At 41.8% G+C, this 26,635-nt stretch overlaps 1 protein-coding gene across 3 annotated transcripts in view; it reads left to right on the forward strand.

The window, feature by feature from the left end:
* kiaa1958 (KIAA1958 ortholog) overlaps positions 1-26,635 on the forward strand; it is an 82,381-nt gene that overhangs the window by 49,439 nt on the left and 6,307 nt on the right. Inside the window, exons 4-5 of one of the 3 annotated variants that reach the window (XM_008103434.3) lie at positions 6,281-6,363; positions 16,356-16,529. In XM_008103434.3, the coding sequence (XP_008101641.2) occupies positions 6,281-6,363; positions 16,356-16,529 (257 nt within the window). Of the gene's footprint in view, positions 1-6,280; positions 10,758-16,355; positions 16,530-26,635 lie in introns of those variants that run through there. The other 2 variants (XM_003216610.4, XM_016991070.2) reach the window with 2 other exon arrangements.

Consider the following 26,635-nt stretch of genomic DNA (forward strand, 5'->3'; position numbering starts at 1 on the left):
TAAGATCCAAGGTTGGTTATATGTAGCAGAAGTATTAAATGGGCAAAAGACCATCAATTTTTCAATTTATGTCACTAGATTCAGGCTGCAATCTTAAAATAATGGCTTTGACAGCAAGACCAAATGAGCACAGTAAGACTTCTGAGTAAGTATAGTCCTTTGGTCAGTGTTTTTGATGAATATTTCAGGAATTATAAAGTTGTACAGCCCTGTCTAAAAGCAAACCTATATAGAATTCATTCTTCAACAACATCCTGTCTATATGTTTGAAACAGAGGCAATCTCATTCAGCACAGTAATTCTGCAACTGAAGATAGAATGCCCTATAATAATATAGGGAGACTGTCTTACATTGAAAAATAGAATAATGAATCTCCTGGAGCTGTTTACTTACAGCCTTTGATAGTAATTAATTTACTTGGGCTAACTTTATTTTAGAAAGCACGTAGTCCTTGTCAAAATGATCCGCATTGAAGTTGATGTCTTGTCAAAAAGGCTGACATGAAAATTGCATGCCTGTCAGCATTTCACAATGAGCAGAAAGTTAAGTACAAAGAAAGAAAAGCATCCCCACAATTATATTTTCTCTGGTTTTCATGGCATTTCATAGATTGCAAACACTTGTCATCGCTTGAATGAGGGAAATGTGTGCAAGGAGTGAAGACCTCGTTGCAGTGGACCTTTCTGTCTTGTAATGTTGTCTTCATGGGAGTTGATAAGCACTGTACATCCTTCAGGAACATACTAAGAATCTCTCAGAGCAAAGTTAAGGAAGGCCTGTGATTGCCACATGGTGATTTCTTAGGACATTATCACTTGAGGCTGATAAAGCACAATTATGGCAAGATAAGGCACCTTTAGATGGTACTTACTACACGATGTTGTGTCTATCCTGTAGTTGAATTGTTCTTGAATTGTCTCTTTTCACAGATGGGAAAGCCCATCAATCCAATTGCCATTTTCCTGCTACTCTTCCAGTGTCTCCAGGATCAAGGAAATAGTAGTTTGTGGACTGACTAGAAGAAGGAGATCACCACAAACAATGTGTGGGTGTTGCGGGGCACTCCTGTTTGGACCCCAAGTCCCCTGTGACCCAAGGTCTACTGGTATCAATAGTGTGTAAGATTCTTATCCAGAACAGACCAATAGCTAAGCTTCTTTTTGCATGGTTTTGGTGTAATCATAGAATTGGAAGAGATCTTGTGGGCCATCCAGTCCAACTCCCTGCCAAGAAGCAGGAACATAGCATTCAAAGCACCCCCAACAGATGGCCATCCAGCCTCTAAAAGTCGCCAAAGAAGGAGCCTCCACCACACTCCAGGGCTTCTTCTTTGGAGGCTTTTACATAACACATTTTGCATGGAGTCTATGCTCTTTCCCTTAAGGATGCTTATTTGCTCCAGGGATAGATGACATATGCATTGTTTTCCACCTGGAAAAACAATCCACAGGTATGCTCATATCTATGATTATTATTAGGATTTTTTTTTTCAGATTGGGGTTGTTGGAGGGCCTCAAATGTGTTAAAGTAGGATGCTGTTTGTGGAATGATTGACAAATAAATCTCTTGCTTTCCATTCAATGTGTGAAACTGCTGTGAGAATGCTAGGTCTGAAAGATGTGTGAGGTGTGAAAAACAACATAAATCACTTTGGGCTGACCTCTTCTAAAGATCTACTGTTATTTTTCTCTCTCTATACTTTTAAACATTTTTCTGTGTATGTGGTCATGCCATTTCTATTTTTTCCTCTTTGTGCTTCCCTGCTTTTCACTCCATGACAAAGGGCAGAAAAGTTTAAACTCCCATAGCAGCAGTAAAATTACTCTTCTTGGGACCCAAGGTGTATCTATGTCGCACCTCAGGTTAGCTTTACCTTGCTAGAGACACCAGGCTGCACACAGAACGTAGCCTTTTATAGTTTATGAGAAAATAAGGAAAAGTAGATCATAAAAGGCAAAAGTTCGGTTCCAGTAAATAGTTACAAAAACAAGGCTGAAAGAAACAAATCCATGGAAACATTAGGCATGAAACTAGGTCCTTAAAACCAAGCCAAAGTCCCAGAAATGTGGATACATCCAGACTCTAAAGTAACACAGGAAAGCAGACTTGGTTCTTGATTCAAGTGAGGAAATTGCTTTGACAAAAATCTTACTGTTCTAATATAAAGTTATTTTGCTTCTCCCTCCTGTCCAGAGGAAAGCTCTTTAATTGGAACAAGAAATCTAGTCACAAAAGTGTTTGTTTGTCTGCCATAATTCCAGTGCTGTGAAACCTAGACACTGAAACTTGCCATACATACCAAGCAGACTTATGACCTCATCACATTGATGAGGTCGCGTGAGCCGATTTGCTCGCCTCCGTGGCGAATTGGCGGGGCAGCGGGTAAATCTCGGTGCCTTGCCTCACTGGCACCAACACTTCCCTATCACACATGGAGAAGCATAGCTACAAGGCCTCCCTCTCACTGGCCCTGTTGTTCCTTACAGAACACAGGAAGCCTGCTGTGTTCTGGATTCAGCATCATATGACGCTTGCATCCTAGTTCATCGACTGAGTCCCACTAGAAGCCAGTGTGTGTCCTGTGATAGGTGGCATGGGGCTCCGTGGTTCAACTGGGGCACCAGCGTCCTATGTGTGGAGTTTCAGCAGCAAGATGCTGGGGATTACTTAGAGGATGAGGGGATGATGGGTTTCCCATGGATGAGTCTGTGTGTGATCAGGGTGATTTGCAGATCTCAGGTCAGAGAGAAGTGCCGGCAAGTGCAGAGGAGTCCGGGGATGTTTAGGATTCCAATGTCCTTTCTTTAGCAACCGGAGAAACATTCATTTCTTTTGGGAATCGGCCTTCAAGGCCTTCTGCAGCTGCAGATGGGAGGTTTACTCATGATATCAGTTTAGGCCTTCGCAGGGAGGGAGTCAAGGATCAGTTAATTAGGTGATCGGAAAGACTCCGTAAGAAGTCTGTCAGAGCCAGGTCTCAAAGTCATGACCTCATGGCATCTTGGTTGGGCATGGGCTTAAATTAAGTGTTGTTTACCTGTGTCTCCAGAGCAGACAACATTGTCATACTGAATCAATTTCATATTCCAGCTCTCCTGCTCATGTTTCGAGTCTCTTGTATTTGCCTTTTTCCTGAATGAGTTTTTGCCTTGGAAACGTTCCTGTTTTCATGTCAATGGGTTTATGCCTACCGTGTTTCCCCAAAAATAAGACAGTGTCTTATATTATTTTTTACTACCAAAGATGCGCTAGGTCTTATTTTCAGGGGATGTCTTATTTTTTCATGAAGAAGAATTCACATTTATTGTTGAACAAAAAATGAACATTTATTATATACTGTACAGTAGTTGTCATCACAAACCAACATAACTAAACCAGACAAACTGTGACTCCTGTCAAGAATTTCTTGTTACTACCATTATTTCCATATACAACTCGTATGTACATTTACCAATCCCTGCATGCTATGGTGTTTTGTTTGGTGGGCGCCGGGCATGCTTCCAAACAAAAGCTTTGCTAGGTCTTACTTTCAGGGGAGGCCTTATATTTAGCAATTCAGCAAAACCTCTGCTAGGTCTTATTTTTTTGGGGATGTCTTATTTTCAGGGAAACAGGGTATGTTCGTGACTTCCTGGATTTTCATGTACCTTGCTATCATGAACTATTGATCTTGTATATATGGATTACTGCTGTTTCATAGCACAATTTCTGCTGCTTTTTGGGAAATGCTCATTTTTCCCTTTTGTGCAGGCTTTGTAAATAAATTGCACTTGTTAATAACTACTGGACTCTGTGTAGTGCTGGGTGAAAAGGTGTTCCAAGCCTAGAGTGCAACACTATGATGCTTGCACACCCCCCTCCCTCCTTGTGATGAAGTCCTTGGAACATGCTTCGCAGGGATATTTTTAAATGGTTCATTAGGTTAATTAATAAAATTCTATGCAATACTATACTGTAAAGTCTTGCTTATTCAACATAAACGAGCCGGCAGAATGTTGGATAAGCAAAAATATTGGATAATAAAGAGGGATTAAGGAAAATCCTATTAAACATCAAATTACTTTAGGATTTTACAAATTAAGCGCCAAAACGTCATGTTTTTCAACAAATTGACAGAAAAATTAGTTCAATACACGGTAATGTTATGTAGTAATTACTGTACAGGATGTTTGAAAAAGAACTCCCTAGTTTAAGTATAAAACACATTAAAACTAGGGGGTTCATTTTCAAACACCCTGTATTTATGAATTTAGCACCAAAACATCACAATGTATTGAAAACATTGACTACAAAAACATTGACTACTAAAAGGCAAACTGCATTGGATAATACAGAACGTTGGATAAGCAAAAGTGGGGTAAGCGAACCTCTACTGTATTGGCTGAATTAGAGATAGGATTCTCTAACCAGCACTGTTAAGCCTGACACATTCATTTATCCAGGACACCTCTAGACAGAGGCACAGCAGGGAAAACAACATGCTAGGGGTGACAACAACTTCCCTTTGCTGCTCTTCTATAAAGCTAGAGCAATGTTTCCCAACCTTTGGGCCTCCAAGTGTTTTGGACTTCAGCTCCCACAGTTTCTAACAGCTGGTAAGGTGGTTGGGATGTCTGAGAGTTGAAGTCCAAAACACCTGGAGGCCCAAAGGTTGGGAACCACTGAGCTTGAGGATTCGGAGGCAGGGGTGGGATGTCCTGCTGTGTGTGAACTTGGGTGAGGAGATTGTGAACAGAGCAGAGGTTTTAACAAACGCCGGGAAAGCTTACCTTGGTGGATAAGAAAGACAACGAGCACACAGGTGGATAAAAGGAGATGAAGAACATTGGGTGGGAGCAGAGAACGAAAGAGTGCTTTGCTCAATGAGGGAAAGAGCATGGCGTAGGTCAATGGGAGAGAGAAGAGACAGGAAGATTGCCTAGGTCAGTGAGGATAGAAAAAGAGTTGGGCCAGGAAGGGCAGATTTCTAAATCACTACAAAGCTGTGTACTTTTGCTAGTACATAAAACCTTCAAAGTAGCACCTTATTTGTTTATATGTTCTACCACATATATTATTTATTGGCAGGCAGAAAGCTATGTACAATAAAATATTAGCCTAGGTCACTAAGCATGTTGTCTTTTTTCTATATATATAGAATTGAAATTTTGATACATAATTTTGAGACACCCTGTATTTTGTAGTGCCATCCAACTGTGTTCGAATTGTCAGCTTTTTTGTGAATAGTAGAAAACTGTGCAAAACTCGATAGCTATTTTAAACATTTTGCTTTGTAATTTGGAACATACTGATGTGTGTTATAGGTTGTAGATGTAAATAAATAGAAGCTTTACCACTGTTTCTGAACCTAAATATACCCTGCAGCGTAATAACGTGCCACTCAGGTTTGTGTAACAAATAACAGTAACTTTATTTCACTTCAAAAGATCAAACAGAGCAACAATATATACAGTAGTTCTCTGAATTCTAACAGAGAACAGAGGGAATAAACAGTCCTTTTAAACAGTCTTTAAAATATGCCTCATTGCCTTAGAAACGACCTGGCTTCAGAGAGCTGTCAGCCATTTCCTTTCTGGCTGTTTCCAGTCCGCGCTCTCTTTCCTCACTGAGGTGAAATGGCCAGCTCAAACCGATTCTGTCAGCGGCAAGCCAGAGACAGTAGCAAATCAGAATTCTAGCTTCTGGCACACTCAGCCAATCTGCTGCTGACACATGCCTTTCCAGTCAACCCATTACATCATGATGCCTTTTATAAATCCCCACAATGTGTATTATTTCAAAACAGGCAACTTATTTACCATGTTTAAAGGCACATTTCATTGAAAGTATTTGGTGTATTAAATGTGGCTTTTTTTGTTTTTTTACTTTTAATTGGAACCAGCACAGCCTCTGGTTTCACAAATGAAATGGTTTGTAATGATGCTATGTTTCTTAATCAGGCCTCTGCACACAACAGTGGAGTCAATGTTTTTATTTTCTACCTTTTCCCAAAATGCAGACACCTCAAATCTCAGATTTCCCCCTGTACAAATCTCCATGTACTAAAATGTGTGCCAGTGACCTGAAGAACATATATTGCCTTGTTTTTCATATCCATAATAACATCATTTGTGAAACTGAAGTTGGCTGTTCAGACCTGACAGGTATGTAAAAACAATACCTTTGTGATCTTTGCAAACATTAGTTTATTTCCTTGTTTTTAAAGGAAAATTTCAGTTTGGGGAAAAACATACATCTCATAAACTGATTCTTTCTCATCTCTTCTTTTGCCTGTCCCAGACCAAGATGAGAGAGCTGCAGAACTGAGCAGAGAGCAAAATGAAAAAACTATACGCAGTACCCAGACAGCGCTTCGTAACTTCAGGGAGTTCCTCATTGCTAAGTATCCTTCAGAAACCCGGGAGATCTACGTCATTCCTTGTAAAGAGCTAGATGCTTACCTAGCATCATTCTTTGTTGATGCCCGACAGAAGGATGGTTCAGAATATGAGCCAAATAGTTTGGCCAACTACCAATGCGGGTTGGAAAGGTATCTCAAGGAGCACAGATATGGATACAGTATTACCAGGGACAAAGAATTCAAGAGGTCTCAAGAAGCACTAAAGCAGAAACAGATGGAGCTGAGATGCAAAGGGAAAGGCAACAAGCCACACAAGTCGATGAAACTTACCTTTGCAGATGAGCTTATCCTACGCAAAAGAGGCCTGCTGAGCCGATACAACCCCGAAGGGCTGCTAAACCTTGTCTGGCTTAATAACACCAAGGCATTTGGCCATTGTACAGGCTTCCATGGGTCGACCCTCAAATGGGGGGATATACGGCTGCGGGTGACAGAAACTGGATTGGAATATTTGGAATGGATGGGTCAAGACTGTGGTGATGGGACTAACAAAACCAAGAGAGCGGGCACCGATTCCAGGGTGTATGCCACTCATCATGCCCCACAGACCTGCCCTGTCCAAGACTACAAGGAGTATGCGCAGAGACGCCCCCCTGCCATGCGTTATGAGGATGCCCCGTTCTACTTGTCCATTAAGCCGGTGGTGAATCTAGCCGCCCTTCATTGGTACAATTGTCAAGCCCTTGGTAAGAACAAGTTGGCCAAGATGGTCAAGACTATGTGTGAAAAGGGCAACATCCCTGGTAGGAAGACCAACTTCAGCGTGTACCAGAGTTGTAGCACACTTTCTGAAGCTCAAAGCAACCAGTTGGTACTGATCTGCAACAACCTAAGCCAACAGGCGGCTCAGTCAATGGCGAGCCATTCCAGCTCTGGCAACTTCATAGTAACAGCCTCTTATGACTCTTCTTCAGACACAGCTTGAAAAGAACATTTTCTGATTGAAGCATTGGGCTGATGCCCATGTGTCAACTGTGACTCTGTTTCACCCTCCTGGCTCATTTTCCCCTGATGTCAATTCACTTTATTAAAACAAATAATATATATATATTCTTTTTACAAATATGTGAATAGTAATAGTTTAGTATAATCTCTATAGTATTTATAGTGCTACTATTTAAAAAAACAAAACCTACTTATGGGATGCTAATATAATGGGAAATTTTCTTACTGGAAATAGTTTTCAGGCATATAAGGGACAAATCACAGTTTTTAGGCACAATCCTCATTACAAACACGAACCAGAGTGAAATTACCCCATATGCTCATGTATAAGTCTGGAAATGTAAGTCAAAAATTAATCCAGAACCTAGATCAAGTTATCCACAGGTCAACATAAGTACTGTAGTTTGGACCTCATTACATTGATGAGGTCGCGTAGGGTGATTTGCCAGCCTCCGTGGTGAATTGGCGGGACAGTGGAACAATTTTGGTGCCCCGCCTCGCCCGCAGAGATGTTTCCCCATTATACATGGGAAAGCGTCGTTGGGCGGCTTCCCCCCGCATTGACCCTGTTGTCCCCAGCAGAACATAGGAAGCCTCCCGTGTTCTGGGCACAGTGTTGTAGGATGCTTGTGCCCCAGTTAATCGACAGAGCCCCACCAGAAGTGAGCATGTGTCATGTGATGGGACGGTGTGGGCCTCCATGGATCAGCTGGTGGTGCAAAAATTGGCTATAGTAGGTTTCTGAATGCCACCCATTTACACAAAACTATTAGTAACAACAGGCAGCGTTTCATAAAAAGAAAAAGCAGTCTGTTTAGCAAGCCTTGCAAATGCTGGTTTATTATCAGTAAATGTTTGGTTTGTACACCAATTTTATATATCTATATACTGGCTCATGAAAAAAATTCTTGGGCCAAAAGGGGTCATGGGTGGAAAAAGTGTAAGACCCCTTGATTTAGAAGGAGTTTCACACATGCTGCTCTGTGCTTCCCTCAAAACATGATGTATTGTGAACTATATACTTTGACGTTAGTGCTGAGAATGTTTCACTACAGTGTACACAACACGACATTTCACATCCTTTTTTCAGTTCAGGGACATGGTAATGGAACTGACTTAAATTTCCAGTGCAGGCATATTTCTAAAGACAGAACAATTAGTACATAAAAAGTAACCACTGGAAACAAGTTTTGCATGACCTCCATGACAGTGGGTGGAAAAAGGTGTGCTGTGCACCACCAATTCATTGACACTGAGGTACTTCAGAAAACAATGGCACTTGACTGTGTCCAAAGTGTATCCCTTGTTACTCGAACATAACTTTGAAAAAGAGTGAAAATTCCCCACCGTGTTCTTATACCTTTAGAACAGTGGTCCACAGCCTGTGGGTCCCCAGATGTTTTGGCCTTCAACTCTCAGAAATCCTAACAGCTGGTAAACGGTTGGTAAGCTGGGAGTTGCTGGCCAAAACACTTGGGCACCCACAGGTTGAGATCCACTGCTTTAGAAAGTGTGTTATTGATTTAAAATAACTCCTGCATTTCTGGGGGAGGGACACAATTATTTATATGTTCTTGCATAAAATATGTTTGTGTTTAGTCAGACTGAGCAGAAGGAGAAAAAGTGAGGTGATGTTTACTTAATATTTTGCTTCTTGTAATGGGAAAAAAGAAATATTGATTGATCAGCACAGTGAGAAAAATGAGTGGTCTTTTAAAAAGAAGTATAATACTTATTGTTATGCAAAAATATTGAGGCAAAAAAGAATCTGATCTGGAGTATGGTTGTGGGAGAGGGATAAGGGAATTGCCCCACACATAAAAATTCAGTTTTTCCAAATGGAGTGTTCCTTTAATCTCCAAATTTCCAGCATTGTAGTAATTTAAAATGCCACTTTTAAATATAGTATAGGCACTCAAAGCAAGGAGGCAGTCAGAGGGCCCTTCCACACAGCCATATAACCCAGAATATCAATACAGAAAATCTGCTTTGAACTGGGTTATCTGAGTCCACACTGTCAGGTGATCCAGTTCAATGTGGATTAAGGCAAAGCAAATATAAGAGTTCTGAGCATATATGGTTTTTAGTATCTAAATCCCTGCAGTGCTTGAAATTTGGGGATGGAAGGAACATTTCCTTTTGGAGATGCAGAATTCTCACTTGGAGGGGCAAATGTCCTTTCTTCGTCATTTTAGTGCTCCATCCCTGAAACTAATCCCAGCATTTCCAAATTGAGCACTAGCATTTTAGCACTTTCCATTTTGTCATTTATTTGTTTTTTTTAATGCTGTCATAGACTGCACTAAACTGTAGTTGCTGTATCAATCAACCAGATTTAAAAAAACCCGATTTCAGTTAATTGAAGATTAGTGAAGACTGAGAACCTCATCACAAAGGCCTATGGATTCACCATGTATTGTGGCAAATGCGACCCCATCCAACACAGTCTGTAACCCCACACCCTGGTTCGCTTTCTGACTGACCAGGAGTACCTCTGTTTTGTTTGGATTTACTTGCAACTTATTAGCTCTCATCCAGTCCATCACTGATGGCTTTCAGAATTTTGCAGTGGGGGTCTGCTTGTGGAATTCCATTTTTGTCCAGGACATGCCAGTCAATTCTCAACCTAGGACATGAGTGCTGCTTTTTCTTTGGGATTCCCAACATCCTTTGTTGGTAGTTGGGGTTGGTTAGTCTTGTTTGGCTGAGACATCATGATACAGCTCAGTGGTTCTCAAGGGAGCTGATACCCCTTTATATAAAAATGCTGTTCTCCACTGAAGTTTTTTCTTCTGTCTCCAAATTTCTAGCATTGGTGTAACTTACATTTTTGACTGATAATTAGAGATTATGATGCCAGATTTCATCAACTTTATGACCAGCATTATCTACTCCCAGGGAACAAAATATGCTGGAACAATCCCTGATAACATATAATTTGGCCTTCTCTGTGCTTCTTACTTTCCCCCTGTTCTAACTAAAGGCAACTTCTTAAAAAGTATGACATTTCAATAGGGGAACAATATTTTGCTTATAAAGAATTTTTTTTTGTTGTGCCAAAAACTTTGAAAAATAATTTCTATGCATTGTGTAATTCAGTGATGTTCCTGTTTGATATGCATGTTTTATAGATGCATTTGTGATGTTTGTAGTATTGTTAACTATTGCTGCTATAAACATTTATTGTCATTAAATGGGGTTGGGGTGAGACATGGGATTGTTGACTGTGCAACCGTTCACGTGTGACATTACTACTTGGGTCTTTGCTTTTTAATTCATTTATTATTTCGAGTCCCTACTCGTGCCTTCTGTAGAAGGAAAATAATATGTTGAGGTGGACAATTTATGTTACGTTTTTGAGATGTGCTGTTCTACACATCCAGTTCAGAAATAATGAATTTGATAATGCAATCTTTTTGAGTTTGACTTTTTATTGTAGTTCACATCTACTCAGGAGTATGGCCCATTTATTTCAATGGGATGTTTTCCCAGTAAGTGGGCATAGGAGTGCAGCCTTAAAGTACTCTGACAACAAAACTCTTGGGACTTATAAACCTTGGTAGGTCACAGTAGTTTTCGTTATACAAATGAGAAAGTTGCAGCTGAGCTATATTATTTGGATGAGGTTTCACAGGGATAGCTGTATTACACCCTTAAGCTGGGATCCAATGCTGTCATTCTGCTGTTCCCCAAAAGCAGTGGAACCAGGAGAAGAATCCACTATGGGAGCATTGGAAACACAACATAGCAGGTTTTGGTGATGGTGGAGAAGTGGGGAAGAAACTCCTCTTGCACTTGTGGGTATCTGATGGTGGGTTTGAGCCTTGAACTGCAATCATAACTTTCTCAGCAGTGTGAGCCTGAGGAAGTGGCCTAAATCATCCTGTAACAATTGAGAAGCAGCCCTACCAGTGAAACAACCCTTACACTACTCTCAGTTCCCCACTACTCTAGTGAAAGCTGTACAGTGGCAGAAAACTCCAATCCGGTTGATGGTTCCTGTGCTGTTTGAGTTTTTTATCCACTTTGGGTTTTACTCCCAACTTTAATGGCACTATTGAAGACCCTGGAGGTATCTAGGAATAGGATTCAGCACCTTGGGCAACTCCATTAAAGTCTAAAGTAAAAATGGGGTACATTTACTACTCTTGTGGAGCCCCTGATGGTGCAGCGGATTAAACCGCTGAGCTACTGAACTTTCTGATCAAAAGTTCGGCAGTTTGGATCCGGGGAGCAGGGTGAGCTCCTGTTGTTAGCCTCAGCTTTTGCCAACTTAGCAGTTCGAAAACATACAAATGTGAATAGATCAATAGGTACTGCTCCAGCAGGAAGGTAACAGCACTCCATGCAGTCATGCCGGCCACATTACCTTGGAGGTGTCTGTGGACAACGTTGGCTCTTCGGCTTAGAAATGGAGATGAGCATCAACCCCTAGAGTTGGACATGACTAGACTTAATGCAGGGGAAAACTTACCTTAACCTTACTACTCCCAGTGAAGAAGTAAACCACAAACTACTGCCGAGAAACTCTGGCTATTTATACAAATCACTTGTTGTGTGTTTCTCTGTGCACGCGCACGAGGGGAGGGAACTTTTCTAGTCCTCCCAATTTGTATTGCGGAGTATTTGGGTACTAAGAAAATATTTTTTTCTTAATTAATATTTTTATAAGAGGAAAGAACAAAAGTCCATGGACTTCGGAAGTGGCCAATTTTTTCAGGGAAATCTGTTCATTAAAGAAAAAAATGGGCACTTCCCAAGCCCATGGACTTTTGTTCTTTCCTATACTAAAAGTATTGGTTAAGAAAAAATAATTATCTTCTTTGTACCCAAACATACCCCAATACAAATTGTGTGCAATCTAATAGAAAAACAGGGAGGATTGCTTTCTCTAGAACATGGAGAGTAAGTTATTCAAATGGTAGATTAAACATTTTACCTGTAGGCAAACACTTATATGATTCTTGTAAGCAACATGCAGTTTCTTGTTCATCTGAGTATGTCAGGTGAGATTTTATTTTATGATGACCAATTCTGATGTTTCAGAAAAACATTAAATCGCAGTGTTTGCTGCCCATGATTGTATTAAAAGGTTTCGGATGGGAATTTGTGAAGTAGGTTGATTTCCTTAGACATGTAGTGTTCGCAACTATTGCTGTGTGCCATTTATGTTTCAAAGTATAGCCTTGCAACACATCTTTGCACCTTAATCTTTAGCTCATTTGCAGAGAAAATGAGCCTCTTGAAGGAAACTGTAGGCAGCTCAAATGACCAGAGTGGCATAACAAGAATCTGGGTTTCTGGATCTCTGCAGTTCAATCTGGAACTTTCTCAGTGAATGACATATGTCTCATTGGCAGGCAGCACAGGCATGGGCAGAGTACAAACCTAGATGTTGCTATACTGTAGATCACCGTGTTTTTCAACCTGGGCTCGTGAGGGGAGTGTCAGAGGGGTCGCCAAAGACCATCAGAAAACACTACAACTCCCAAATGTCTAAGTCTATTTTCCCCAAACTTCACCAGTGTTCATATTTGGGCATATTGAGTATTCGTGCCAAATTTGCTCCAGATCTATCATTGTTTAAGTCCACAGTGCTCTCTGGATGTAGGTGAACTACAATTCCAAAACTCAAGATCAACAAACCCTTCCAGTATTTTCTATTGGTCATGGGAATTCTGTGTGCCAAGTTTGGTTCAATTCCATCATTGGTGGAGTTCAGAATGCTCTTTGATTGTAGGTTAACTGTAAATCCCTGCAACTATAAATCCCAAATGACAAAATCAATCCTCTCCCCCCCCCCCCCCCACCCCACCAGTATTCAAATTTGGGCATATCGGGTATTTGTACCAAATTTGGTCCAGTGAATGAAAATACATCCTACATATCAGATATTTACATTACAGTTATGAAGTAGCAACGAAAATATTGTTATGGTTGGGGGTCACCACAACATGAGAAACTTGTATTAAGGGGTCATGGCATTAGGAAGGTTGAGAACCACTGCTGCAGATGCTGTTGCATCCCAACAACCTCTGGAAGCCACATGTTCTCTGTTCTCATCCTAGAGCATATATGTCAAACTTAAGGCCCGCAGGCCAAATCCAGCCCACCATGTCATTTTTGTGGCCCTCCAAATGCTGGACTACAAGTTCTGTATTCCTCATCATTAAACATCATGACGAGCTGTTAAGGGTTGCGATACAGTAACATCTGGGAGGGGCCCCCGGTGTCACAGTACGTTAAAGCGCTGAGCTGCTGAAGTTGCGGACCAAAAGGTGCCAGCTTCAAATCCTGGGAGCGGAATGAGTGCCCGCTGTTAGCCCCAGCTCCTGCCAACCTAGCAGTTCGAAAACATGCAAATGTGAGTAGATCAATATGTACCGCTCCGGCAGGAAGGTAATGGCGCTCCACATGACCTTGGAGGTGTCTACGGACAACGCTGGCTCTTCGGCTTAGAAATGGAGATGAGCACCAACCCCCAGAGTCGGTCACGACTGGACTTAATGTCAGGGGAAAACCTCTACCTTTACCTTTACCTTTAACATCTGGGAGGCTGTAGTTTGTTTTGTTTAGTCAGGATAGTGGAGTTTGAATTTGGATGCAAGGTTTGTGGATATGAGGTCTAACTTTAAAATGTCAATTCCCCAGCCTCAGAATCACAAGTGCTGTCAAGATGCAATTCCCATTATCCTCACTTTGCATGGCACATAAGCAAAAGAGATGGAAGTTGTTGTTCACTAACATCTGGAGGCATTGAGTCATGGTAAAAATGAAAGAGCACGGACCATTATGTAAACAAATTATACTTGTCCTTCTGTATCCATGGATTCTGTGTACACGGGCCCATTGAAGGCAACCGTGAAGCAGATGTGGCCCTCGATGAAAATCAGTTTGACAACCCCGACATCCAAGATGATTTTGGTGTCTGTATGAGCAGATTTGAGTGTTTTATTTGCCTCCTTCTTCATTATTAATCTGACTAATAGAAGCACAAGTGGGCAATCTGAAGGAAGACAAAACAAAGGCTATTTGTGGCTTGTTGTGAGTTTTCCATGCTGTATGGCCATGTTCCTACGTTTCACCTTAAAACTGCGGCCCATTAAAATGCCAATCAAGGTGGCAAATTACATGCAGACAAGAGTTCTTTCTTCCACCCAGGATATTCCACAAATATAGAAACCTCACTTACTTAGTTTCCAACAAACTCCTCAACCTCTGAGGATGCCTGACATAGATGTGGGCAAAATGTAAGGAGATAATGCTTCTGGAACATGGACATACAGCCCGGAAAACATACAACAACCCAGTAATTCCAGCCATAAAAGCCTTTGACAACACAAAGGCTATTTGATTAGGCAAAAATGCAAATACATGCATTCACTGCAGGAATCCTTCTCCAAAATCTGTTGCTGCACTGGTCACAAGACCAGGCATAAACCAATACAGGGAACATCCTTACACAGCAGAAACACTCCCTTGCATTGATATGGGTATGTAACAGGGGTCCCGACGTGACTTTCCAATTGATGTGAAACAGGTGTGAATGGCAGTAAAGACTTAAGGCAGGGATACAGCACAATGGATCTAGGATACCGTGGAGCGGTGATACAGCCTTTTAGACTAACTAGGCTGGATCTACACTGCCCTATATCCTCAGATCTGATCCCAGATTATCTGCTTTAAACTGGACTATATGAATCTATGGAGCCCCTGGTGGCGTAGCAGATTAAGCTGAGCTGAGTTGAACTGCTGAACTTGTTGATCGAATCTGAGAAACGGGGTGAGCTCACGCTGTTAGTCCCAGCTTCTGTCAACCCAGCAGTTCGAAAACATGCAAATGTGAGTAGATCAATAGGTACCGCTCCAGTGGGAAGGTAACGGTGCTCCATGCAGTCATGCCAGCCACATGATCTTGGAGGTGTCTACGAACAACTGGCTCTTTGGCTTAGAAATGGAGATGAGCACCAATCCCCAGAGTCGGACACGACTAGACTTAATGTCAGCGGAAAACCTTTACCTATTATATGAATCTACACTGCCGGATAATATGGGATAAATAGAAAATCTTGGATCAGGGTAGTGTAGATCCAGCTATAGAAAGAAATTTTCAGCATGGGCTTTCATGGTTCCTATTGCATCCAATGAAGGTGGGCTGGAATCCACCTGTTAGAAATATCTTTTTCTCAATTAGACTCAAAGATGCTATAGGATTAACAAATTATAATTGTTTGAAAACATTTATATTCTTTGAAAATATAAGCACCAATCAGTATGGTGTAGCCCAGAGGTGGGAATTACTTGGACTTCCACAAGTTGTCGGACTCTAGTATTCATTGGCTATGCTGCCCCGATATGACATTCTTCAAATGTTTTGGACCTTAAGCTCCTATGATTGCTCACCCTTGGCCATGTTTGCTGGAGTTGATGGGAGTTACAGTGCTCAACATTTGCAAGATGACAAGCAAGGGGATGCTGCTTGATAGCATTACCATATAGATTTTTTTGTCGAATAGGACAAACCCACTTGGAGATGAAAAAATTATGCATCGTTGGGAATAAATATCCTTTCTGCTTCCAATTGTAATATATTTTTTCCACTTTCTGGCTGCTGCAGACAAGGGTCTCTCTCACAGCTTCTCTTGATGCAAAGGTCATACATGTTATTTCACGCATAATATTTATTGTGCTTAATATTTTTCATCTTGCCGCAGAGGCTGTTTAAATTGAGCTCTACTAAAATACCTTTCCTCAGGCAATACCTTCAATAATAAATGTGTATTAAAGAGCTGGAGTGAAATTTCTGTTTCGGTTCAACGTGGGGGCCGCATTCCTTTCAAAGCAATGGTATTCTCCCCCTTGGTTTATTACCGACTTCATTAAGATTTGGATCACAGCCTCCAGCTGCAAATATACCTTACAGTATTTGTGACAACCATTCCAATTAAGATGCATTAATGAAGTCGGACAAATTAATCTCATTGCTGCATTTCCGCCGCTTGCTTTTCAGCTTATTCAACCAAGCTCAACAAATTCCCCGTCTTTAATTTTGATGACAATTTGAAGTATCTTTGCATCAGTGCCGTGAGCCCAAATACGACCAAGGCAACCCGGTACGCTCTGAATGTGTGGCGGTATTGGTGCATGACCAAAGGCCTGAAAGACTACATGGACATTACAAAGGTGAGTGAGTGGCTTTGGTTATGGTATCTGAATCGGGATTTGGTGTAGGAAATGCTTGGTTATGGTATAAAATCACTCGAGAAAACCTGGATCAAGTCAGTTTTGAAATAGGGACCCGCAGGAAAGTATTGAGAAGAGGCAGAGGTGAGACGGTCCTACTCCATTATCTAAAACAGACAAAGAAAGGCAGCCCTCCCTCCTTTTTTGCTTTCTTTTTTGGCCAAAGCAGAGCTCAGCAGCAATGTGGGGGAATCATTTTAGACATCTGTGGTGGCCATTTTAAGTAAGGATCAAGGAACTAAAGTTTCCTGCAAAAATGAGGGTGATTATGTTGAATTAAACCTTGCCATTGCATTCTCTCTGAAAAGAACCTAATGCATTCAATCCCTTACTGAACATGGTCACTGTTGCTTCACCGGTAGTCTGTTGGGAATTGTGGGAACTGAAGTCCAAAACATCTGGAGGGCTGAAATTTGCCCATGCCTGCTCTATTCTCCACCTGAAGCCCACGGCTACTGTGTGTTGTTGTTGGCATCAGCCATAGCATTTGCTGATGTTCCTCCAGAAGCCCAAAGTCACCATGTGAATGTGTGTGCGATAGCCTTGGGCATCATCGGAGAGGAGCGCTACAAAACCATGAAATCAGCAAATTCCAAGTCTGTGAATATGTGTGTGGGGAAGGGGGGTATTTTCCCCATTTTTAAATACAGAGAATAATGTGTGTTTGTTATATGCCTTTAACTTTTATCCTTGACTCATCCACAAGTCATAGTGAAATCCATAATGTTGGCCTCCAAACCTGCGTGAAGATCTATGGTAAACTGATAGGGCAATATCAATATTACTGAATGGCTTTCATGGATATGTTAGGGGACCAGTTCAAAATGCTGAGTTTAACGTGAATGGCAAGAGAGCCTTTAGAACTTCTCCATACTTTTAAAAATGTATTAATTTTGTAGGAAACTTGGAACCAGACTTAACAACTCATTACATATCTGGGACATATCTGGGCTGATATTGCACCCCATAGGTCACATATTTGCCCTATTTTTGGGTAACATCAACAATTAGAACAGTAACAACATATACATTTATTGCTCCATAAGTGTTGTATATTCAGAATCACTTACACCAGAAGTGACTTGCAGTTTCTCAAGTTGCTCCTGACATTAAAAAAAAACTAATCATGATAGTGACACTGTTGCCCTGATCGTAGACTCTCCCTACATTACTAGGCATCAATTGCATGGTGGGAAAGAGATACATTTTGCCAGTCGTCAGAGACTGGATGAATGATTTCTAATTATAGGAAGTGGGCAACGCACCTATTAAAACAGCTCCACTGGCTGCCGATAAGTTTCCGGTCCCAATTCAAAGTGCGGGTAATCGCCTATAAAGCCCTAAACTATTTGGGCCCTGCCTATCTTCGCGGCCACATTATTTATTTATTTATTATTTATTTACAGTATTTATATTCCGCCCTTCTCACCCTGAAGGGGACTCAGGGCGGATCACATTATGTACATATAGGGCAAACATTCAATGCCCATAAACACATCGAACCGAGACAGAGACAACAGACAGATGCAGAGGCAATTTAACTTTCTCCTGAGGGGATGTTCGATTCTGACCACAAGGGGGAGCAGCTGCTTCATCATCCACTCTGATGGCACTTCCTCACTTCCTCATTCCAACGTTGTAAATTAGTTAAACTTGCCTCTCCACTTTTATAAGTGGTACCTTATTTCCTACTTGATAGATGCAATTATCTTTCGGGTTGCTAGGTCAGCAACGAACAGGGGCTATATTTTATTTTTAATTGACGGGTGCTCACCCCACCACGGGCTGGCCTTGAACTTATGACCTCATGGTCAGAGTGATTTATTGCAGCAGCTGTTTACCAGCCTGCGCCACATCCCCCCCCCCCATGTACCTGCGTGAGCTTTAAGATCTGCTGGGGAGGCCTTTCCCGCGGTCCCGCCACTGTCACAAGCACGGTTGGTGGGGATGAGGGAATTGGGTTTCTCGGTGGTGGACCCCCGGCTTTGGACGCCCCCCCCCCCCCGCCCGGGAGATTAGGCAGGTCCCCACCCTATCCTCCTTCCAGAAGGAATTGAAGACTTGGATGTTTAGACAAGGCTTTGAGAATGTCTAGCCCAATGGTCTGCAATTACAGCACAGCACTTTTATTCCATTCCCTTGTTCCTTAGCTACAACTTGGATTGGGGGAAATCCAACCCCAAATAGGGAAACAAGTTGTCCAGGAACACCTGGCCACTCTAAACGAATTCAAGTCCCCAGGGCCAGATCAGCTACATCCAAGAGTATTGAAGGAACTAGCGGAAGTTATTTCAGAACCACTGGCAATCATCTTCGAGAGTTCTTGGAGAACAGGAGAAGTCCCAGCAGATTGGAGGAGGGCGAATGTGGTCCCTATCTTCAAGAAGGGAAAAAAGAACGACCCAAACAATTACCGTCCGGTCAGCCTCACATCAATACCAGGCAAGATTCTGGAAAAGATCATTAAGGAAGTGGTCTGCAAACACTTAGAAACAAATGCGGTCATTGCTAATAGTCAACACGGATTTACCAAAAACAAGTCATGCCAGACTAATCTGATCTCTTTTTTCGATAGAGTTACGAGTTGGGTCGATACAGGGAATGCCGTGGATGTAGCATATCTAGATTTCAGTAAGGCCTTCGACAAAGTCCCCCACGACCTTCTGGCAAACAAACTAGTAAAATGTGGGCTAGACAAAACTACGGTTAGGTGGATCTGTAATTGGCTAAGCGAACGAACCCAAAGGGTGCTCACCAATGCGTCGTCTTCATCATGGAAAGAAGTGACAAGTGGAGTGCCGCAGGGCTCCGTCCTGGGCCCAGTTCTGTTCAACATCTTTATTAACGACTTAGACGAAGGGTTAGAAGGCACGATCATCAAGTTTGCAGATGACACCAAACTCGGAGGGATAGCTAACACTCCAGAAGACAGGAGCAGAATTCAAAACGATCTTGACAGACTAGAGAGATGGGCCGAAACTAACAAAATGAAGTTCAACAGGGACAAATGCAAGATACTTCACTTCGGCAGAAAAAATGGAAATCAAAGATACAGAATGGGGGACGCCTGGCTTGACAGCAGTGTGTGCGAAAAAGATCTTGGAGTCCTCGTGGACAACAAGTTAAACATGAGCCTACAATGTGATGCGGCAGCTAAAAAAGCCAATGGGATTTTGGCCTGCATCAATAGGGGAATAACGTCTAGATCCAGGGAAGTCATGCTCCCCCTCTATTCTGCCTTGGTCAGACCACACCTGGAATACTGTGTCCAGTTTTGGGCACCGCAGATGAAGGGAGATGCTGACAAGCTGGAAAGCGTCCAGAGGAGGGCAACTAAAATGATTAAGGGTCTGGAGAACAAGCCCTATGAGGAGAGGCTTAAAGAGCTGGGCATGTTTAGCCTGCAGAAGAGAAGGCTGAGAGGAGACATGATAGCCATGTACAAATATGTGAGGGGAAGTCATAGGGAGGAGGGAGCAAGCTTATTTTCTGCTGCCCTGCAGACTAGGACACGGAACAATGGCTTCAAACTACAGGAAAGGAGATTCCACCTGAACATCAGGAAGAACTTCCTCACTGTGAGGGCTGTTCGGCAGTGGAACTCTCTCCCCCGGGCCGTGGTGGAGGCTCCTTCTTTGGAGGCTTTTAAGCAGAGGCTGGATGGCCATCTGTCGGGGGTGCTTTGAATGCGATTTCCTGCTTCTTAGCGGGGGGTTGGACTAGATGGCCCTTGAGGTCTCTTCCAACTCTACTATTCTATGATTCTATGATTCTATGATTCTAACTTGCACTATCCCTTTCCTTTCTTCCTGTTTTTACGATAGATGACACTATAGATTATTGGCACTGTTCTGAGTTCAAATTGTTGTTTTATATACTAGTGGTTTTATTTTGTATTGTACTGTGTGTTTATTTTATGCACTGTTTTAGGCACCTTGTGCCATATGTAAGCTGCCCCGAGTCCCTTCGGGGAGATGGAGGTGGGGTATAAAAATAAAGTTATTATTGTTGTTCTATCAGATTTGGGGCTCAGGCCTGGAGAGATTATAGTTGGCCCTCTGCTTTCAAAAAGTAAACCCTGATTTTGCCATTTTATTTCAGGGACACCATTTTACTATGCACCTGAACATAATGGGACTTGAGCATCCATGGATTTTGGTATCCCATTTGCTACCAAGGGCCGACTATGCAATGGGGGAAAAGAGAGAAAGTAGAAAAAAATTGAAGTGAATAAAAAAACAGCAAGAAAAAAGGTGAAAGATTAAAACAGATTAAAGCCAATTAGACGCAAATGTGAGATGACCTCTAAATTCTTGAACACACCATCTTTTCTTTCCATACACACTGAAGACCAAGTGAAGGAAGCACAGAAATAAAAAATAGAATTCATAGTATGTTCCTCAAAGCATACCCGTGCCCTGTGATTAAATGGACACATCAGTCACACAAACATTTGACCGCTATCTTCTCATTCAGCCTTTTTCCCCCAGATATGGAATTGTTTTTTCTTTCCAGAACCCAAATTACTAGTCAGGTTTGTGTTGGGTCCAGTTTTGGTTCTATTATCATTTCACAAATAAGACTTTGAAGAGGGCTAGTTTTAAATATCTCATGTTGGCCTGATCGTCTCTCAAACAATGGTTGGTTGGCTTCAGCTAGGCAGCTGTAATCTAACCCACAGGTGAATTATGCTAATAGTGCTTTTTTAAGCAAGAGAGAGAGAGAGATGAAGATAAATGTCAAAAGGAGAATAATATATAGAGGAGCAGGAGCAAATAAACAAGGATGCAGAGATAGAGCGAGAATAAGAAAGCATGAAAAGTGATTAAAATGTAAATAATGTGAAAAAATGGGTCACCAGATGATATTAAAAGTCTTGAGTCCTGAAAGACTGACACACATTTACACCCTCAGAAAAAAATTGCATATTGTAAGAGAATATATGTCTTCAGATTCTATAAAACTGATTTTGGTAGCATGCTGTAATAAAGAGGTATCTGTTGGTTCAGGGCATTTTTGTTTGCTAAGTCATCAATCAGCAATGTGACTGATGACAAGTTGACTTGGCGGCCTCTCATTCATAAGTTGAAGTCAACTTGATGGCAGTTAAAAAAACAAAGCTGCCAAATCCCTTTTTGAGATATGAGACATTCTCACATGAGGCCTGCAGTGTGCATTTGCTCATGATAAACAGTTGTGCTGCTTATCGTACACTATCCTCATAAAGCAGTTGATGCTCAAGGCTACCGCATGCACATTCAGGGTTCCTCTTTAATTTGTGGCAGAAATCCATGAATATTCTCTTAAAACTGCATCATTCTAGTATTGACAGTGGTGCAATAGATAGCTAACCCTGCTGCTGTGATATCGGGTGAATCTATGTGGTGTTATGGGCATATTGTGAATGTAACTTTCCCTTGTTCCCTGTTCCCAAGTTGTGTCCATTTAACCTCCGATGAGCAGACAGAGAGGAATCCAACTGCATTGTCATTTGACCCTCTTTATGCCCCATTCAGGGGCGGTTCACCCACCAGGCCAACTAGGAATTTACCTGTGGCGCCATCTTGTTGGGGCACCAAGAAGGCGTTTCGTGCTTCTCTGCTCAGCAAAGCACCAAGGAATGACTTACTTCTCGCCAGGAAGACATTCCTGGGCGCTTTGCTGACGAGAGAAGCGGTGCTCGCTTCTCTCCTCAGCAAAGTGCCGAGGAACACTTTCCTTCTAGCCAGGAAGATGTTCCTGGGCGCTTTGCTGACGAGAGAAGCAGCGCCCACTTCTCTCCTCAGCAAACACCCAGGAACGCCTTCCTTCTAGCCAGGAAGACGTTCCTGGGCGCCTTACTGACGAGAGAAGCAGCGCCCGCTTCTCTCCTCAGCAAAGCACCAAGGAACACCTTCCTTCTAGCTAGGAAGACGTTCCTGGGAACTTTGCTGACGAGAGAAGCGGTGCCCACTTCTCTCCTCAGCAAAGTGCTGAGGAACGTCTTCCTTGTCGCCAGGAAGACGTTCCTGGGCACTTTGCTGAGGAGAGAAGCACGGAACGCCTTCCTGGCAAGGCCTTCCTTCCAGGCCGGCCCTGATCCTCTCTTCACCTCCCTGCTGCTCAGCCCCGTCCCGGTTTGGGGGGGGGCGCCAAAATTGCCGGGGGGGGGGCAAAATTCTGATTGCCTACTCTGGAATATTGCCTAAGGACGGCTCTGGCCCCATTTCCCCTCTTTTCTTAAAATTTACTGTACAATTACACAGTTCTTTCCTGCTTGTATTCCTGTTTCTTGTTAGCTGACTAAGCCTTCTCTACATATAACTGAACACAAGTTATTGATTTGTGTGTTCAGCTATAGTAACGCATACGCTAACCATGTTGATTTATTAGCAAGGATTACCTATTGAACGTGGATGCAAGCTTTTGATTGTGATGTGGTGCACTCGATTCAAATGGACAAGCATTGTCACTGATTTAAAACCTCAGAGTCCTGATCTCGAAATTGTGCAGTTATTTTGGTTTTAAAAAGGAGGGGATATGGGCTAGGGCAGGCAAAACATGGATTGAGAGTAGTAGTCAGGTTTTCCCTTTGATTCATGGTACTGTGTTAAAACAGTGCTACTAGGGATGTTCCAGTTTTCTATGAGAATGAGATTGTGATGCATAAACACTCTAAGAGACTATGGTGCAGTCATGCCATCACCCGAGAGAGTTTTAACTTTTAGACTAACTCCTTGAGTGGATTCATTATCTCCCTGGCATGAAAGCCACCAGCTGCCCGTAGGTAAAGCTGTTTTACCCATGGGCATCTTTTTTTAACCGTGATAGCAGTTTTTCCTAGGAATATCAAATTAATCTTTTATGAATACTCCATAAAAGTGGTTCGCAAACTTTGCAGTGGTTCCCAAATTTTGATCCTCCAGATGTTTTGGACTTCATTTCCCAGAATTTGTGACTGTTGGCCAAGATGGCTAGGGCTTCTGGGGGTGCTTCCAAACAGCACCAAATAATGAGTTTTAGTCAGAGGCAAAAACAAACAAACAAACAAACAAAAACGGGACCTGAGAAGAGGTTCACATACAGACCTGTTGGTCCCGGGATTCTGCCTCCGTTGTCCACACTTGCTGCTTTGTCCTGGGATTTTGCAGCCCTCAAGATGGCCACTGCAAGATGTCCACCAGAAATTTTGGTGTTTTTTTTTTTTTAAAAAACCCTTAAGATGTGAAAATGCAAATCATTGTATAAGTTGCGTTCCTGGGTTATAGAGGCTGCGTGGCCATCTGTGCAGACAAGTTTGGTCGTGTACTTGTGCCTGAGAACTACAGGGTGCTGTTTCTGGGTTATACATGTCTGTTCCTGATTGCTGTTATTGTAAAAGGATGCACAATGTTGACTACAAAGTGACAATTTTGTCTTGACAAGAGAAACTTTGCCACCCACATGTTTAATGAAGTTTCTGGTACACAAAGTTTATGGAGTAGGACTGCTACTTTTGAAGGCAGTACAGTACTACACAATGAAACAGGAACATACACTTTCAGGAACAGAACATAGTCATTATTACAGTAGATTCTCACTTATCCAACATTCTGGATTATCCATTGCTTTTTTGTAGTCAATGTTTTCAATACATCATGATATTTTGGTGCTAAATTCGTAAATACAGTAATTACTACGTAGCATTACTGCATATTGAACTACTTTTTCTGTCAAATTTGTTGTATAATATGATGTTTTGGTGCTTAATTTGTAAAATCATAACCTAATTTGATGTTTAATAGGCTTTTCCTTAATCCCTCCTTATTATCCAACATATTCACTTATCCAACATTCTGCCTGCCCGTTTATGTTGGATAAGTGAGACTCTACTGTACCACTTTTTAGAGGCTACCTGGCCATCTGTGCTGACAGGCTTTGTGGTGTACTTGTGGCATGGAACAACAGGGTGATGTTCCTGGGTTATATATGTGTTCCTCATTGTTTTTATCATAAAAACATGGGGAAAGTTGATTACATGGCAAAACATGTGTCACAAACTTCATTAAACATGTGGGGGATGAAGTTTCTCTTGACAGAATAAAGTTTTTGTCATCTAGTCAACTGTTGCCATGTTTTTAGGATACAACCAATCAGGAACTGACATGTATAACCCAGGAACAAACCAACATAAAAAGTCATGTATATTCTGAGTGTAGGGACACACAGAGATTCAAATATCTGCATTTTCTGGCCAGAACCGGGATATTTCTGCACCTGAAAATCTCGTGTTTTTTGGCCTTTGTAGCAATTGCTCCCATGTTTTCAGGGGACATTGTTTGGCCATTCTCCATTTGGAAGTGTGACATCCTGGGATAAAGGTACTGTCTGGATGGGACCTGGGAGTTAAAGGCCAAAATATCTGGAGGATCAAAGTTTGGGAATCATAGCTCTATAATCATGGAGTGAAAAACCTTTTTCTTGAAAGGCATTGTTTATGAAAAATGTGGCTGTATTTGGATTTTGTGCCTTTGGAGCCCAATGTAGAAAGGTATATCCTGGAAAGTTGTTTGTAGGGCTACTATTGCTAAGAAAAATTGGGCTGTCAGCAGGAAGCAATTAAGATGCCTATCTATTATCTCCACTATCAGAGACAGTGTATTTCTCAATACTGGTTACTGTAGAGCAGGGGTCCTCAAACTTTTAAAGCAGAGGGCCGGTCTACAATCCTTCATACTGTTGAGGAGCCGAATTATCATTTGAAAAAAAACAAACAAACAAACAAACAAATTCCTATGCACACTGCACATGTCTTATTTGTAGTGCAAAACAACAACAACAACAACAACGAAAGAAAAATACAGTATTTAAAAATGAAAACAATTTTAACCAACATAAATCTATCAGGATTTCAATGGAAAGTGTGGACCTGCTTCTGGCCATTGAGATAGTCAAGTTAATTAGGGTTGCTGCTGCTGCTGCTGTTGTTGTTGTTGTTGTTGTTGTGTGCCTTCAAGTCATGTCAAACTTTGGGCGAGCCTGAGTCTAAAATTATTCATTTATTTATTTACTACATTTATTTACTACATTTATATCCCACCCTTCTTACCCCGAAGGGGACTCAGAGCAGCTGTATGTACATACAATATATTATATTATTAGCATAGCACAATATTAGCATTATATATTACTATACATTGAACTATACCACTATACTGTAATATTATATGTAATATATAGCATATAATTTAATATTATCATATGGTATTATTATTAGTATTATATTGTATAACATTATAATATTTTATCAATATTATATGTATATATAATATATTATATTATTAAAACTGATATAAAAATATTATATTATAAAACGGAGGGCTGGGGTCAGGTAAATGACCTTGGAGGGCTGCATCCGGCCTCCAGGCCTTAGTTTGGGGACCCCTGCTGTAGAGCATATGCGGGAGAGAGCAATTTCACTCATGTTCTACTTGTGGGCTACTAAGGGCCTTTCCACACAGCCATCTATCCCAGAATATCAAGGCAGGAAATCTCACAATATCGGCTTTGAACTTTTTTTTTTCGTGTTAGGAGCAACCGGAGTTGCTTCTGGAGTGAGAGAATTGGCCGTCTGCAAGGACGTTGCCCAGGGGACGCCCGGATGTTTTTGATGTTTTTACCATCCTTGTGGGAGGCTTCTCTCATGTCCCCGCATGGAGCTGGAGCTGATAGAGGGAGCTCATCCACACTCTCCCCAGGTGGGATTCGAACCTGGCAGCTTTCAGGTCAGCAATCCAACCTTCAAACCTTTGAACTGGGTTACCCGAGTCCACACTGCCATATATTCCAGTTCAAAGCAGAAAATGTGGGGTTTTATTCAGCTGTGTGGAAGGGGCCTAAGAGGTATCTACCCTGTTTCCCCTAAAATAAGACATCCCCAGAAAATAAGACCTAGTAAAGGTTTTGCTGGATTGCTAAATATAAGGCCTCTCCCAAAATTAAGACCTAGCAAAGTTTTTGTTTGAAAGCATGCCCAATGAACAGAACATCAGAGCACACAGTATTGGTAAATGTACATACCATTAAGT

This window comes from Anolis carolinensis, chromosome 2 (assembly GCF_035594765.1).
Source record: "Anolis carolinensis isolate JA03-04 chromosome 2, rAnoCar3.1.pri, whole genome shotgun sequence".
In the NCBI taxonomy this organism is placed as follows: Eukaryota; Metazoa; Chordata; class Lepidosauria; order Squamata; family Dactyloidae; genus Anolis; species Anolis carolinensis.